The 16,210-nt window shown below is 38.1% G+C and overlaps 2 protein-coding genes across 2 annotated transcripts in view; both read right to left on the reverse strand.

The window, feature by feature from the left end:
- Positions 1-96: 96 nt before the first annotated feature.
- Positions 97-3,247, reverse strand: lmod3 (leiomodin 3 (fetal)). Its single transcript, XM_033969604.2, has 3 exons — positions 2,657-3,247; positions 650-2,266; positions 97-239 (listed from the first exon to the last, which is right to left on the reverse strand). Exons 1-3 carry the CDS (start codon positions 2,942-2,944, stop codon positions 192-194), a joined length of 1,953 nt encoding a protein of 650 aa, XP_033825495.1. The 5' UTR covers positions 2,945-3,247; the 3' UTR covers positions 97-191.
- A 1,517-nt stretch (positions 3,248-4,764) lies between these two features.
- frmd4bb (FERM domain containing 4Bb) overlaps positions 4,765-16,210 on the reverse strand; it is a 30,384-nt gene continuing 18,938 nt past the window's right edge. Inside the window, exons 10-23 of the mRNA XM_055222951.1 lie at positions 15,978-16,035; positions 15,800-15,886; positions 10,623-10,699; positions 10,376-10,514; positions 10,154-10,295; positions 9,834-9,967; positions 9,604-9,720; positions 9,275-9,503; positions 9,136-9,189; positions 8,880-9,024; positions 8,544-8,711; positions 7,628-8,400; positions 6,937-7,072; positions 4,765-5,388 (exon numbers count right to left, since the gene is read on the reverse strand). Coding sequence (XP_055078926.1) covers positions 5,349-5,388; positions 6,937-7,072; positions 7,628-8,400; positions 8,544-8,711; positions 8,880-9,024; positions 9,136-9,189; positions 9,275-9,503; positions 9,604-9,720; positions 9,834-9,967; positions 10,154-10,295; positions 10,376-10,514; positions 10,623-10,699; positions 15,800-15,886; positions 15,978-16,035 — 2,299 coding nt within the window. The 3' untranslated portion in view covers positions 4,765-5,348. The remainder of the gene's footprint in view (positions 5,389-6,936; positions 7,073-7,627; positions 8,401-8,543; positions 8,712-8,879; positions 9,025-9,135; positions 9,190-9,274; positions 9,504-9,603; positions 9,721-9,833; positions 9,968-10,153; positions 10,296-10,375; positions 10,515-10,622; positions 10,700-15,799; positions 15,887-15,977; positions 16,036-16,210) is intronic.

Genomic DNA, 16,210 nt, shown 5'->3' on the forward strand with positions numbered 1-16,210 from the left:
TATGTAGGTGAATGAACCAGCACAACCATGAAAAAAAAATGCTTTAAAATAAATAGCAAGTACATCCTATAGTATTATGCCTATATAAGCTGAGTGACAGAGATGAACAACTTGGGTGTGTGGGTACATAGTGACAGGTTAACTGGTTGGACACATCCAAAGTGAATACATAATAATAAATGGATCAAGCCTTAAATGAGACTCGTTTCACTTGATTCCAGTGCTTTAGGGAGTGGCACCTACAAGCAGAAGCAAAGACAGTTGCGTCACAATTTGGATCACACTCAGAAACACATATTTATTGCATAATGTTTTAAAATGTAAAGGTGAGCTGTGTAACTTTTGGTGGAGTGTCTGCCAGCTGCTTATCTTAATGAGAATGTTATTGCTTCACAGTATCTTATCTATCTCCATGGTGACAGCAGGTGACACCATCGGTCCAAAATACAGGTCAGATCTGTGGACAGGGCCCTGCTCAGAGTAAGAATGCAAGTTTTTTCAGTGTATTTTAACAATAAATATAACCTGTAATTGAATACAAGCTGGTTAAATTCAGCGCTATAGTGTGGATTATTCCTAGGATGAGCAGCTGGGAGAACCCCCTACCTGAAAAGTTACATAGTGAACCTTTAAACGATATTGTACTTACAGATTTGAGGTATGCCACGTTGCTCTGCTTAATCTGGTTTAGAAGCATGTCTCTTGGAGTGACATCGACTTTTGGGGGCACTCTTCTCCGTGGAACCGGTTTCAAAGTCTTTATAAGAGCTCCCAGGTTTGGTTTTTCATCTGTCGCCCCTTCGCCTGCTGTATCCTTCACTCTGGGGGTCTTCTTAAGCTGAAAACCCGACTTGTTATCGGCCCTCTCTCGGGGGTCTATGTCTAAAAAGGGGTCTCTCTTCTTGGGCGTTTTCTTCAGTTGGACGTCCTTTAATGGGTTGTTCTTTGCTGATTCTTGCTTGGGTTTGGGAATGCTCTTGTGCTTAAGCTGCTTTTGAGGCCCTTTGTCGTGCTGTATATTTGCTTCATGCTGTACTTTTGATTCAGTAAGAGCCTCCAATGGGGGAATTACCCCATGTTCTTGTAACACTTCTATGGGATATCCCAGCATTTGTAGTAGACCAGGTGGTAGATTAAGACTGTTTTCGTACATCTGTAGCATCTCTTTTTGTTCTTTTAACTGTTGCTGTTTCTGCTCCTCCTTTCTCAGCTGTCTCTGCATATCCAGATTCCTCGTCAATATATTTGTCACCACCATTCTTGGACCAGGCAGTTCAAAGTGGTAGCCCATCTTCAGTAATGTGTTGTTGGCTTTGAGCAAGCGAGAGATCTCCATTTCGGCATGATGACCTAGCATGTGTCTTTGGTTGTGAAAACGCAGCTCTGTCAGCGTCTCGTTGAACTGAAGGCAGCGGATTATAGCCACAATTCCTTTCCCTGTGATGAAATTTGACTCAATGTTTAATGTTGTGATGCTGCGGTTTTCCCTCAACATATTTGCGATGTGGAAAGCGATGTTTTCATCCACACCTGTGTTGGCTATACTAAAAGTTTTCACATGCTTGTTCTTCTTCAGGACGTTGACGTAATCTAGTAGCATCTCCTTGGGAATGTTTTCTATGTTATTAAGGTTGACCTCAGTTACAGATGGCTTGTTATTGCGAATTTTGTCGAGAGTGGAGTCCAAGTTTGTCTCGTTACCCGAAGGTCTTGAAGTCATTTTTATATTTGGCAGTGCTAGCTGTGGAATTTTTAATTTGTTTATTTTCATTTCTTCTTTCGGAGGCGGTTTGTAAGTGGATTCCTTCACCTCATCAGCAGGAGAAGGCGAATCTGCTCCTTTGACCTCTTCTTGTGCTCCTTTGACCTCTTCTTCTGCTTGCTGTTTACTGTCTTCTGAGTGTGAAATCTCAGTTTGAACGCTCGGTTCTTTTGTCTTTTCCGTATCTTCAGGACTTTGCTTGTCATCCTTGCTCTTTTCAATTACTTCTTTACTCTCAGTCTCTTCCTTTTCTTTTGTAACTTCTGTAGTGGTATTTGCTTGCTCTGTTGTGACAGTTTTCTTCTCTGTTTCATCACTTTTTGGACACGTTTCTTCCACTTCTTCCTCAATAATTTCTTCAATAATTTCTTCAATTATCTCCTCCGTGCCATCGTCGTCTATACCCTCTTCTGTTATTACCTCTTCTATCACTTCATACACAATGTCCTCATTATCAGCTGTTTCTTCTTGTTCTTTTTTCTCAGCCTCTTCCCTTAGAATTTTCTGACAACAAAAACACAAAATACATACAGGTGAATGGGTAAAATGACAGTATAAAACTTTCAAATGGTTGATGGTCACATTTTTATATAGGGCTTCTCCACCTTCAAGGACTCAAAGCGCTTTGCATCAAGGAACGACTCACACATTCACACAAACATGCACACACGCATTCACACACTAATGTACACAAACACTGGGGGCAGGATGGGTAAATATCTTGCTCAAGGACAGCAGTCATCCGTGGAAGCTGGAATCACATCCCAAAGCTTCAAAAGAACTTCAAAATGAAACGTTTTTGGTCCAACACCTCAAAGATCACTTTTAATACGGAAAAAAAAAAATCGACTCAACTATATTTTTGGATAATGACGCACATTATTGTTGTCTTACCTCACTTGGTAGCAAAGTAGCAGGCACTCTCTCCTCCTCAAGCATTCGTTTTGATTCTTTCTCCCAGTATAGGTAATCAACAAGCGACCGATGATCAAATGATCCTGTTGGAGCCTTTTCTGTCTGGTCTTTTTGCCTTTGTCCCACAGGTACGGTTTCATCCGGAGCAATCATAATATCCATTTCACTCTGAAGCTCCTTAAGCTCCTCTGGTGACAGCATAGCAAGGAGCTCATCTTCATCAATATCTTCTTCATTTAAATCCTCAATCTCTTCTACCTTAGACATTTTGGGCACTTTGGTTTTTTACAACACCAAGTAGAGATCTTGAGTGCGGTTAAGCGAAGAGCAAACTGGCCAGTCCAACCGAGTGGGGTCTACCTCTGTCTCATGTGGAAGCTATAATTAACTATGGTGAATTGCATGGAAGATATTTAAGGCACAGTCTAGGGGGGGAATACACGCTAACATTCTTTTTTCAGTGCCTTGCTCCCAGCTGGCCCGGTTGTCAGAATCGCAAGGGGTGACAGTTGCTTCGGGCATAGAAAAGCGCTGATTGACAGGAGCAGGTGCAATTGGAGGGAGGGGGAACGAGGAAGACGGGGGGTGCACAGGCTAGACAGTGCGTACATCCCCTCCCACTTTTCCAGTGTTTCTGAGAATTGATGGGTCTCAGATGACATCATAACATTGTGTAAACGTGTATTGTAAATAATGGTTGTTGCAGGTATGCAGGTATTGTGGTGCGGTTGGACTAAAATATATGCGGTAAATACATGAATAAATGAATAATCATACCAACCTTTGTGTTTTTTTTAGATAAGTATTTGGGTTTTGCTGTGTGATAGGTGCGTTCATGTGGTATCGCGACATTGTTGACAGTTCATAGTGCAAGTTTGGTGCGAGGGGCTGTGGGGACTGTTAATCTGACAGAAATGCAGATGTGTTTTTTTTTTAGTTTTAGCCTGGATTATGTTCAAAACCTTTGTAATCTGTATCCATAGTAAACAGCAACTGACACTAGACCTGTCACGATAGCATATTTTAGTGTCTGATCTATTGCTGAAGTAAATATACATGATAAACAATAATATTGAAACAAAATTAGGCCACTAACAGAATAAACGTTAAGCAGTTTTATCCTCCATAAAACTGAGTTACAACAAATAATAAAAATTAAAATTAAAATAAAAAATAAATAAAATAAAATAAAATAAATAAATAGCAGATTGAAACACTTTAGTAGTTAGTTTGTTTCTATTTTGAGCCATAAGTTATTCATTCAAATTTCTACAGCTCAAATATTGTCAAATTGCCAAAAAAAAAAAGTTAAAAGAAAAGTTACACACGATGAATATTGACCCCCAAAAATGATTGTTGCGACTGTCATGTATTGAACGATAAGTCGATATAGTGATTATCATGACAGGCTATAACTTGCACACATTTTTTTTCAAGCCCAAGTGCCATCATCTTTTTGCAGTGGTGGAAGAAGTACTCAATTTTGTTACTTAAGTAAAAGTACAGATACCTGACCAAAAAAAGTAAGTAAAAGCATCACATGAAACAACCTACTTAAGTATTTCGCACAGATTTTGAGGTCATATAAAGCTTCAAATGTCATGACTTTGATAAAGATTTGTGTTAAAAATAAACCCCTCAGCCTCTTCAGCAGGTCTCGAGCAATATTTTTTACGTTTCAGTCCAGTTAAAAGTGTCGTGGAGTAGAAAGTACAGATACTGCTCTCAAAAGTAAAAAGTATAGCTATAATTTCAGTGAAGTACAGTACCAATATTGTTCAGCGATACCTGTAAGATGAGTGGACTTTAAACAACAACATCAGGGAGCAAAATTCTTTCAAAAACACAACGGTTTTCAGCATTTGTAGATTTCCAATTTAGATGTTTCCCTCAAAAAGTTATATTACCTCCTGCCCTCCATCTGAAATCCAGTCCTGGAATGTGAACCCATTTGCTTATACTGGCCCCTGTGTCCTTGTGCTCATCACTTTCTGTAATACGAACACATCCATGACAACAACAGCTGAATGAACATGATGTGAGTAGCGTATCTAAAAGGCTTTGAAATGATTCCAACACAGTAACTTACACACATACATTTATTCACATCCTGGTGGAAAATGTTGAATGAAACCTAACATTATTATTAAGCTATATACACACTGTGACTGTGAGAAAAAAAAAAACAATTTGCTTTTCTTAAATTACGGCAGTAGTGTTGTGATAAAATATAAAAAAGACGAAATTCTTTATCAAAATCTGGTTTCTAAACATGCATTTGAGAACACAATACGGCACCAGACAAATGCGTCTATAAACATTGTGATTTGAACAGTGAAAAGAAGAAATGTCACCACACTGTCTATTCTACTGCACCATGGTCTTTCATTCTATTGTCTACATAAGGCAGTAGTTTGTTCCTGTTAAAAGACACTTAGAAATGAATGCGATGAAATTGTCCGTAGACATTTTGGATCCTGTGAGGTTGTGCAACATTCTGCCTACAATCCACCCCATCCAAGGCACAGGAAAAGTCATTCAAGAGTGTCCCAGTGTATCTGCCCCAACCTGGACAAACTATACAGACTAAATGGTGTTTAAAATCGTCATATTCTCGATGTGCTGCTTTCGATGATGGCTTTGTTTAAATACAAGTGTGGTTTGGTCCTTGTCAGTGGAGTATGCCCATGTAGCCACGATCCAGGTAATATCTAGATAGACACAAGATATATATATTATGTTACATTTTATACAGTAGAATATGCCCATGCACATTGGATGCATTGTACATATGAAGGTTTTTGCTGTGTGCTCTTTATTATTTTTAATGTTGTTGGGTTTGTTTGTTTTTTACTTTTTTTTTTAGATTAAAATGTATTAATTTAGATTAAAATGGAACAGTGATTTTTGACAATATATTTTTTGACTTAAATTAATTTTTGAATGTAACTTATTCAATTCTCGTAATGCAAATACAAATACCAAAAGCTTGTATAAATTCCACAATACAGCTAGTTTTAATAAAGACACACTCGAACCTTCATGGTACATCTGTTTTAATGCTTTTAAATGCCATGCCTAATCAACCAATCGTAAAGCTGGATGTTCATTCTACATACTTGATGAACTGTCCTGTGATTGGTTGTTTAAAACTGCACTTATAAGCATTAGAATAATAAACACTGATAAAGTAATGACAATGCTCTCAGTTTCCATGCACAAAACACACACAAATACTGCTAAACAACATAACAAACTATAAACATTAGGCAAGATGACACTGTGACTGTGTGATTTGTAACTCAAATATGAAGTGGTTCACCAGTGAGGAAGATGAGGGTGACGATGGTGAATAAAATAATATAAAGTAAATGATATCTGGCACTGATTACTCTCACCCTTAAGTGTTAGACTGGCTGTCACCAGGTTCAGCTGAGCTACTGCCTTCAACTGACTGAGATTTTTTTGGCACTGTGTCAGACTTGGACACTTTGCAATCTGGAGAAAATCTGCACACACCATTAATGACAACAACATTAACAATTTGTTATTAGAAGCAACTATCTAACCATAGGGGCACGCATTATTCTTCCTCTCTATTTATTTTGACCTACAACTGTGTATTTGTCATGTAAAAGATTCATTTGAAATTTGTCTTATTTGTACATACTTGGGTATTTTATGTATTGAAATTACAGTGTATACATGCCATAAGCTCAAAAGTAGATAAACAAACAATAATAATCGTAAATCAATAGAGTAATTCACAGTTTGGGGAGTTATTAACTATTAACTCTGCCTACATGTAGTTGACAACATTCAAACTGTCAGTCCTCTAATTGGTGGGCCAAAGCTTAACCCAATGCACCACTGTCTCTCTAAATATCTAAATAATCCCAATGTGCTGAACTGAACTGGGAGTCCCATTTGCGAAGTGATTTCAATATAATTTAAACATTCTGACGGTGTGTTTAACAATAAAACTGTATTTTTCAGGGAAATTTGGCCCAAAGACACAATAAACTATTCATATAAGCAACATTCAAGGAGATTAAACAGGCTTTGCTTCTTAGAATTATTACTGTTGTCAGTTTCATTTCACTGTTGGAGTCCCGAGGCAGTTGCATGTTTATTTTGAGGGTCCCGGCCTAAAAAGTTTGGTACCCATGGCTTGCATTACAATTTCCAATGAGCCAAATAGAGTTTTTTGTTGTTGTTTTTTTTTTCATAAATGATTTGATAGAATAAATGTACCGTACCTGGAGTGAGAGGGGCTGCGGTTGTATGGAGACACACATGCTCCGTGGAGGTACAGGGGACAGTCGGGCACATCACAGTCTGTCAGGCCCACTGACAGCTGGTTACGCCAGTTACCCACACTCTCCACTGACGACACTGCAAACAAGACAGGGTTTAAACATAAATACATGCACTAAATGGTGGTATAGTACTTGTTATGAATGGAAACACTACATTAGGGAGCCTGTTGATGAACATAGCAAAAATGTCATCAAACATCATCAAGATGAGGTACTCGATCTTCTAACCGTGAAATTACGTGATGGGTATAACTTGTTCGTAGCTTTAGTGTAGCTTTTTCATGTGGATAAGTGAAGCAGGATGGGCCACCTTTGCACAGTCAATCAGCTCTCTTTCCAAAGTGTCATATAGTGACTCACATGCCCCTTTCTCACAAGTTTGTAAGTGATACAATCTTTTCTAATTAGATGACAGCTTGTAGTGTCTTAATTTTTGTCACCAAGTTCTGTTTTTAAAAGACACTTTCTGGGGCTGCACCTAAATTCAACCGTTTATGAGAAAAAAGTTGTGTCATGGAGAAAAAACAGTAAATTTTTTTGTCAATATATTTGAAAAGTGCTGGTACAATAAACTGAGCAAAAATGAAAATCGTTAAAGGTATAGATCAAAATAAAATCTAGAATATCCTACCAGAAGAGAAAGAGGTGGTTCTGCTGGAGTGGCTGATGCCTGCGGGCATGGTCTGGTAGCCCAGGCTGAGCTGTGATCCTGGGTCAAAGTCATACCCCATGAGCATCCCTCTGCCTCCTCCAGGTGGTGCTCTGTTGCGGTGGTACCAGCCACGCAGATGCTCTTCCACCATAGCCTTCTGCATGTTTTTAGCCAGTCCCTCAGTCCTGGGCCCCTCTCTGCTCCGGGGGGGCCTCATCGTAGCATAAGGATTCTGAGCGAGGCTGTCTGCTCTGTCATTGTAGTGCTTGTATCTGTCGTGTCCGTTGTACCCGTTCACTTGGTAAGAAGGGTGCAGGTTGTAGTGGCCCTCTACTTCACTCTCATACACATAGGCACCGTTAGCATAAGGCTCCATGTCCGAATAGCCTGACCCATAGTAGGCACTGGGTGCATAGTGTGCAGGGGTTTCACAGCTATAACTGCTGGAGTTATGTGGCACCAGGTTGGGCATACTCCCAGTGTTTCCGTACACGTCTAGCTTCCTGTGCAGGCGATGCATGGTGGAGCTTCGAGAGTCCAGAGTACTGTAATGGGAGTTTGTGGCACCACATAACTCTAGGCTGGACTGACTTGTGTAGGAGGAGCAGTCCTCTAATGCCTCGGAGCTGTTACTGCGATGGGCTGGTGACAAGATAAAGATGGGCTTTTCAGAGTCTTTATGTTTCCTCAGATGTGGCTGTGACTCCAGACTGCCACTGCGATGCCTAAAGCAATGTGGAGAGCCTTCAGACCTGAGGTAAGCACAAACATAATGAATGTTGCAACTTTGAAAAAAGATTGATCTGTTACGTTTTGGGGTTATTAATAGAATGCATTTGTTAGGAGGTCAAAAATAACAAATAATCAAAGACACATAAAAGGAGCAAGTTCACACCTGAGCTGGCTGCTGCTGTAGGCGTTGCGGGTCATTATGGGGGTGGGCGGCAGGCTGCATGCATCTCGAGGAGCTCGGGGGAGGCTTTTATAAGGGCTATTGTTGGCGGAGGACACCTGTCTGGGTTTCTGGTAGTAGTGAGGCACATCTGTGCTCTCTGGAGCTAATCTAAGAGGGTAAATTAAAAGGAGTAGGGTAAAATAAAAATCAAGAAAAAACAGGAATCAGGGCTATGACATGATGTGGCAGATAACATAAATACTGCCAAAACATGATGTTATCATAACTCAAATGAAAATAAATGTTTTGATCAGTGTGTCAGAAATGCCATAGTACCTATTGTGATTCTTGCTGTGCTGATTCTCTCTGTTTGGCCCCTGCCTGTCAGCTTCATAGTCGGCTCCCAGGGACCTCATGGGGCTGAGCTGAGGGGTGCTTTGTACAGAGCAGGAGCGGGGCCTCTGACACGAGTCTGAGTCCTCTGAACACAAACAGACAGAGGTTAAGCCTTCAGGGCACACACGCACATCCACACACACACAGGGCCAATGAGAGCCTGGTCTGACACATCACCAGGATGTTTCTGACTAACCGTCGTCCTGAGGGAGGCTGGACATAGAGCCGCAGTCTGAGCGGGGAAGTGCATCTGCACACAGAAAATAAGTAATAATGAGTTGTCAGTAATATTAAAATAAAGTTATGCAGTCAAGATAAATGTGTATCCACTGCACCTGCGATGATGACAGAGGCGCGCTGCGTGGGCTTCTTGCCTTTCTTCACTCTGTACTGGTTCATCTCGTCCTCGATCTGCTGCAGTTTGTGCATAGCATCCAGACAGTTCCTTCTCCTCTTCTTCTTCACAGTTTTACATATATCTGGTTCATTTGCCAGTTTTTTAGCTGCTTCCACAATCTTCTGCTGTAGAGCAAACCTGCTCTCGAGGTTTCTGAGGATAGGGTCCTGTTAACACACTCCAGATTAATAAACTTCATACATATTTCATAGGCTATAAATGTGTAAATTGCTCCCAGAGGAACTGGAGAGCAGCACTGGGACATACCTCATTGTAGGGGAAAAGGTCGTCCAACTTGAACGCTGTGCCAACTCGCCGTCGGACATGAGGGGGTCTTTCTCCAGAGCTCAGTGGATACTCTTTTGGCAGTTTGCCGGTCAGCTCCTGAAAACAAAACCTTTGTCTTAGAATGTAAAGCAACTGCTGTTTAGTCTGTAATAAATGTCAGTGTGATGGAAATGAAACCTCCATTAAAGCCCCATTGGACTGATTCTTACCGCCTCTCGTAGACAAATCTTTTTCAGCTCTTTCGTCTTCTTGTTCAGAATATCCTGGATCTCCTGTTCTTTTTTTCTCAGCTCACAAAGCTTCTCCCTTTTCTGTTCTTCACTCATCTCTGAGTCTCCTGATTCTGTTTGAGAACAAAACTAATTTAAGCCAAAAGCAATTCCAGGGCTGAAACAAAACCCAACTCCAGGTCTGTTTGTGATGAGGAATCAGCATTATAACATAACTCAGTGTAATATGGGCCCTTTAATCTTCATTTGACTATTGTCTAAGGCTACTGAGTTTTGAAACACAGTATAATAATAATTACCTGTAGACACCAAGCTCCCATTGCTGGCAGTGATCAGGTCATTCTTAACGCCTGTTTCTCCAAGTTTGGTTATTTTCGTTCCTCCCTGTTCTGTTAGATCCATCGCAATTTCTTCCAAACTTCTTGTTGTTCCTAACTTAGCCTGTAAATGCGAAATGAAAATAAATATGACCAAGCAAAAAATTTGATTGTATGAAAATTGAATAAACAAACAGTTCTTACTTTGGTTTGCTTTCTGTCCAGGTAAAACTGGTGCTGACTAATGGCCATTACCCAGATCGTTTTGATGAGAGAGTGGCTGGCGTACCACGTGTGGATGAGAAGGCCTGTCTGTCCAAAAGTGCGTTTAGTAACTGCTCTCCTGTGGCACAAGATACACAGAGGAACAAAATTTTAGCTGACTTAAACTGAAACAGGAAGTGAATAAATGTAATCAGTTCTATAATATATAAATACTTGATTTACTCACCTGTGTGGGTCGTTTACTTCTATAGCAAACTTCTTCTCACGGAAATACAGGTTCTCAAGTTGCTTCCATTGGTACAGCTGCAATTAATAAATGTACAACAGTAAATATTTAATAAAGATGGACAATAAATTTGCTGTACTGTTATTTCATATATGTTATCATGAAATATATGTGTAACTATCCATATTTTTGTATTTCCATATAACACAAAATTGACTCTTGTGAGCTTTATGCCATGTTATAATGTTGTTACTTCAAAAACAGACCTGGAGTTGTGTTTTGTTTCATTCACACTTGTTTGAGTAACACTTTATTTCTAGTCTGTCTATATCTCTAAAGCTCAGAATGTTCTGTTCCACCTTGTGATGTCATGGAGTGGTAACAGCTAATTTTACCTTTTGTTCAGGACTGAAATGATCCAAATGATTCTAGTGAAGGTGTGTGGAGTTTATAAACACAGTAGAGCACTTCCTGTATTACCACCATGATGACATCACAATGTCGAACAGAGTGTTTTCAGTTTCAGAGAAGAACTAAATTTGAAGTTTTTGTGTTAAACATGTGTGAATGAAACAAAACACAACTCCAGGTCTGTTTGTGACGAGAAAACTACATTATAACATAGTGTAATATAGGCCCTTTAACTATATTTATACTAAGAATTTTAAGTAGAATTGCAAAATCTAAATGGGATGTTAACAGAAAGACACCATTTTGCAAAGCTGGATGCTAAAATGCAGTGAGACACATACCAAAAATGAGCAAGAGCCTAAATATGAACTTATCCAACCCCACCCCTAATTAAAAAGTACATTCACATTAAACACACCTTCACCAAAGTCCTCACAAGAATAATAAAACAACAAATCCATTCCAGGTACATTTTTTTTACTTGAGCTGCACTATGTCAGTGCACTGGTCGAAGGTCCGCTACCTGCTTGTCTCCATAGAGAAGGTATTGCTTTGCCTGGAATCAGTTGTAGAACGTATCAAAGTGCAAGTAGTAGTAGTAATTTTTAGGTATCTATACTTTATTTTACTTAATTTTACAGTGGATATGTTTTACTTTTACTTCACTACATTTGAGAGCAGTATCTGTACTTTCTGCTCCACTATATTTTTGAACAGGACTGAAAAGTAAAAAGTACTTTTCATATGATTTGAGGGGTTATTTTTACCATGTTCGTGAAAACATCCTGAATAAAGGTTTCGATTTCAAGCTATGACTTTGAGCAAACAAAAATAAATACACAAAATTCATAAGAAAAATGAAAATATAGATTTGTATTGCAACAGTTGACCAAAATCTGCAGCACTTTTTAATCAATACTCATCACTACAATTTAACAACACCTGTGTGAAATACTTTTACTTTTTACTCTTAAAGTACTTTTTAAAACTGAAATACTTTTACAGAAGTAGATTTTTTCATGTGATACTTGAGTTTACTTTTTATCTCTGTATCTGTACTTTAACTTCATCCACCACTGCCTGTAATGTCCCATAGTATGGCATTAAACTAATCTATCTTGCACACATCTATCCGTAACTTGGCCTGGTAGTGTAATGTGCTTGTCTCCATGGAAACAGATATGTTTAATGCCGTACTGTGGAGCATTCCAAGCACCACCAGAAAAGTTACATTCAACACAATACAATAAATAAACAGGGTGCAGCTAGCATAGCATACACACTACAGCGCAGTGGAAATTATACGCAGTTGTTTTTACAAGTCGGTGCGACCACAGTCATTAAAAATACCAGACTGCATTGAAAACTGTCATTAGCTTCTGTGCTGTTTGGGGTTATGCCAAGTCTGGAAAGACACAGCTGGAGAGCACATGTTATCTTTAAGGACTCCTGTGTACAACGCTATATGTGGCTCACTGCAACTTCTTCCATTTCACAGGTGCTGTCTGACAAACCGAGTATGAGCAAGGTGTGCGTCATTAACCCTGCGTGTGTTTGTACAAGATGTGACGAACGCAAGAGAAGGATTGGCAGCAAGACTTTTTTTTAATTATTTGTACATATAGGAAAAAAATATTAGATTGTAAACATGCTCTATGATAAGTTTTGGAGAAATGGGAAATATGCAATTCGACAACAATCCTATGAAAACAAATTGTAGACCTACTTCAAGTGTGGCTTTTAAATATCCTAGCAGCAGTAAATAAAAACATGAAAAAATAAGGTAAAGTAAAGAGGTATAGAATCAGTTGGATAGTGTGCAAGAAGCAAGTAATATGCAACAAAACAACAATCTTAAGTAACAAAGGTAACATATGAATCCAAAAATCTAAAAATTTTCTATAATAATTGTCTTCATTCATGGGTTTTAGCTTCCTGTTTGTAGGTTTAAAAGTTTTAAACATTTGGGGATATTTTACCTTTCAAATGATCAAATACTGTGTTTTGAATTGTTGTTTTCTATGGCAACGGTGCTAATCTTCATTAGCCTGACACCCATGGATACGCCTATGGAGTAACACAACCATAGTCCTATCTAAAAGGAAATAAATAAAAATGTGTAGCTTTAAGTGCCCTGAAGTGTACATTTGAAGAAGAATGCAAAAAAGCTCTTGTATAATAAGAGTAAAAAGAGTATTGGCGAGTATGTTTTTGTGATAGCATGTAAATAGTAAATACGCAGCAAAAGTACAACCATGTTTAAAAGAAGTATGTTTAGAAAATGTACTTCAGGGTTAGCTTTAAGTTTGCTACAGGTCATATACAGAACCAGCAATATAAAAGGCTCTGTAATTTGCCGCATTTTGGTGAGATTTGCAAAATGGTAAGTACACATGATAACAAGCCTATCTAAAAAGAAATATATTCAGTAAATGTACACATGTAATTTGAAGTATTATAAATAAACAGGAGTAGCATCCAGTCTTACCAGTATGGTTTTGGTTGGCTCAAAGTCTTGTTTAATCAAGCACTTAAATCCCTCAGTGTATGTTTGTTCAAACTCATGTCGACTTGTGACTTGTCTCAGGTATTCTCATAACACGCACTAAGCTCCGCTCTCAGCCCCACCTCTTTCTAAGTGCGACATCATCACCTCAGACCCTCCTCTCCCTCACCAATGTGCAACGCCAGGATCTGACTTGCACAACTCTGGATTAAGGCCAATAGAGACAGGCAGCAGTTTCCCTTGTGCCATGCTCATTATTTTGAATGCAACTGTTTTGAAATCACAATCTGTACTGTGAAAATGAACGCCTTGTAAATTGGATATTACTATTTATTTCAAGTATTGAGCTAAAGTATCTGCTCTCAGGGTTCATATTTCAAGTACAACTTTCTTACTAACTTCTCAGAAATAAAAACTAAGTTAAACATATTAAGTAGTATTAAGTATATCTGTGCAATCCTTCTGGTAAGTTTATTAACGCAAGCATTTTTTTTTTCTTAGAACATCGATGTGAAAATATTTCCAGTGATCCCTACACTCAACTATTCCAGTTTTATCAAGTCTGGCCTCGTCTGCAGTGACAGAAGCCTCACCTTTGTCTGAGTGAAACAGATGATGCATTAAAGCTGGTGAATCATCATAAACACAAGCTTTCCCTGCATACACCCTGTGGCTCTGCCTAAAACATTAAGAAATAGCAACAAAATCACAGTTTGAATGATGTACTCTGTATGTAGCAGTTTGCCTTAACCTTTTAGAAACATTATTGTGTCCTTGGGAATGAACTGACCAGGCTGAGATTAATTATTCATAATAACAAAATACACCATAATATGAAAGTTCTTTAAGTGCACATTTGTGTTTTGGTTCTCAATTCTCTATTGTTATCAGTCAGAAAGCAGAATGAGGTTCTAACTTTGGGTTGCCAGATTTGACTAAAACTCACAGCAGCCCTGTTGACGTGGCATCATGTATTCACAGCTTCATACTTTTGTTTGTGAAAAGAAAGCTTGATATAAACCTACAACTTAATGCAAAACATATCATTTTTGGTGTTTTCGAAAAAGATATTGTCTTGAATCTTGAATCTACTCCTAATCCTGTCAAAATATCATATTTACTGTTGTAAATTTTCTATCCAGAAACCCAAATTTGTTGTATTTCAATCCCTTTTGTCCTCTTATATAATTTCTCTAAACTATTGCACAAACTCAAAAGCCCTGAAAACAAAAGCACTTTGAACAGTATTTGAAATATAAACTGTATTACTGTATTTACGTTTGTCTAGCTATTTTTTCACATGCCCTATGAATATAAATGCTTAAGCCTCTTGCTGTTTTTGCTGTTTTTGTTTATATTTGTATATGTATATTTGAAAAAAATAAAAATAAATTTAGTGATAGTAATTTCGCACCGTTGTCATAGCAGTTATATAAACCGTCGGGGACACTATGAGCAATTTACATAATTTATAATTTACCTTATGAGTCTTTATAATAGAATTCAAAGAATGTTATGTGTAACACTAGTACAAAAGTAAATACAAGGCGTGATAAAATAAACTGAGACGACAAAAGACAACATTTCAATAGACACTCCACTCCCTGAAGGGCTGAGAGAACATGAGCAAAAGTTATTATGATGTGTTCCCCATTATCTATTGTTTCAAATTAAATATAAAATGCTGGTGGTGGATACTCAAGTACTCAATTTTGTTACTTAAGTAAATGTATAGATACTGAGTTACTCAAGTAAAAGTATCACATGAAAAAATCAACTTAAGTGAAAGTATTAAAGTACCCATTTAAAAATATACTTAAAGAGTAAAAAGTGGAAGTATTTCTCACAAATTTTGTTAAATGTTAAATGTAGTGATACTGATTAAAAAATGACACTGATACTTTGGTCAAAAGTTGCAATACAAATCAACTTGCTAATTTTTCTTATGAATTTTCTGTATTTATTTTTGTTTTGCTCAAAGTCAAAACTTGACCTCGAAAACTTTTAGTCAGGATCTTTCCACGAACATTGTAAAAATAACTCCTCAAATCATATGAAAAGTACTTTTTACTTTTGAGTCCTGTTCAAAAACGCAGTGGAGTAGAAAGTACAGATTTTGCTCTCAAATGTAGTGAAGTAAAAGTAAAAAGTAACCATTTAAGTAAAGTACAGATACCTAAAAATTCTACTTAAATACAGTACTTTCCTACTTGTACTTTGTTACATTCCACCACTGAAAATACTAAGTGAAATGAATTACCTTCCGTGGTTTGAGCCTGTCCTGCTGATCGTACTGGCCAATCCCTTTATAGCTGATTCCCAGCCACCACGGGATTCCCTGTTTATCCTATGACGGCATGGAATCACGGACAAATTAGTGAAAGGCTCAGTAGCTTAGGGTGAGAGATATTTGATATGAATCCTCCTTGTAAACTTACCTTGACTTCATAGTAGTGCACTCCATACGTTGGCAGTGATTCAACCAATGTCAAATACCTACAACCAACACAATACATCACATTTACTTAGAATATGAAATAATATGATTTTGCCAGTCAATTTAGCTATAAATCACAATTTTTCATAAGGGAGGTATTATTTGTGTGGGGAAAATGTAGACCCAAAAAGATTTATAAGACATTTTATAGTGTTACTGCTGCCAAGTGTAATT

The sequence above is a fragment of the Periophthalmus magnuspinnatus genome, chromosome 7, assembly GCF_009829125.3.
Source record: "Periophthalmus magnuspinnatus isolate fPerMag1 chromosome 7, fPerMag1.2.pri, whole genome shotgun sequence".
Lineage (NCBI taxonomy): Eukaryota > Metazoa > Chordata > Actinopteri > Gobiiformes > Gobiidae > Periophthalmus > Periophthalmus magnuspinnatus.

Coding starts and splice junctions, on each gene's coding strand:
- lmod3 (XM_033969604.2), bottom strand. CDS start 2,944: ATGTCTAAGGTAGAAGAGATTGAGGATTTAAATGAAGAAGATATTGAT. Junction 2,267..2,656: donor CTACTTTGCTACCAAGTGAG/GTAAGACAACAA, acceptor TTTTGTTGTCAG/AAAATTCTAAGGGAAGAGGC. Junction 240..649: donor ACGTGGCATACCTCAAATCT/GTAAGTACAATA, acceptor TTCTGCTTGTAG/GTGCCACTCCCTAAAGCACT.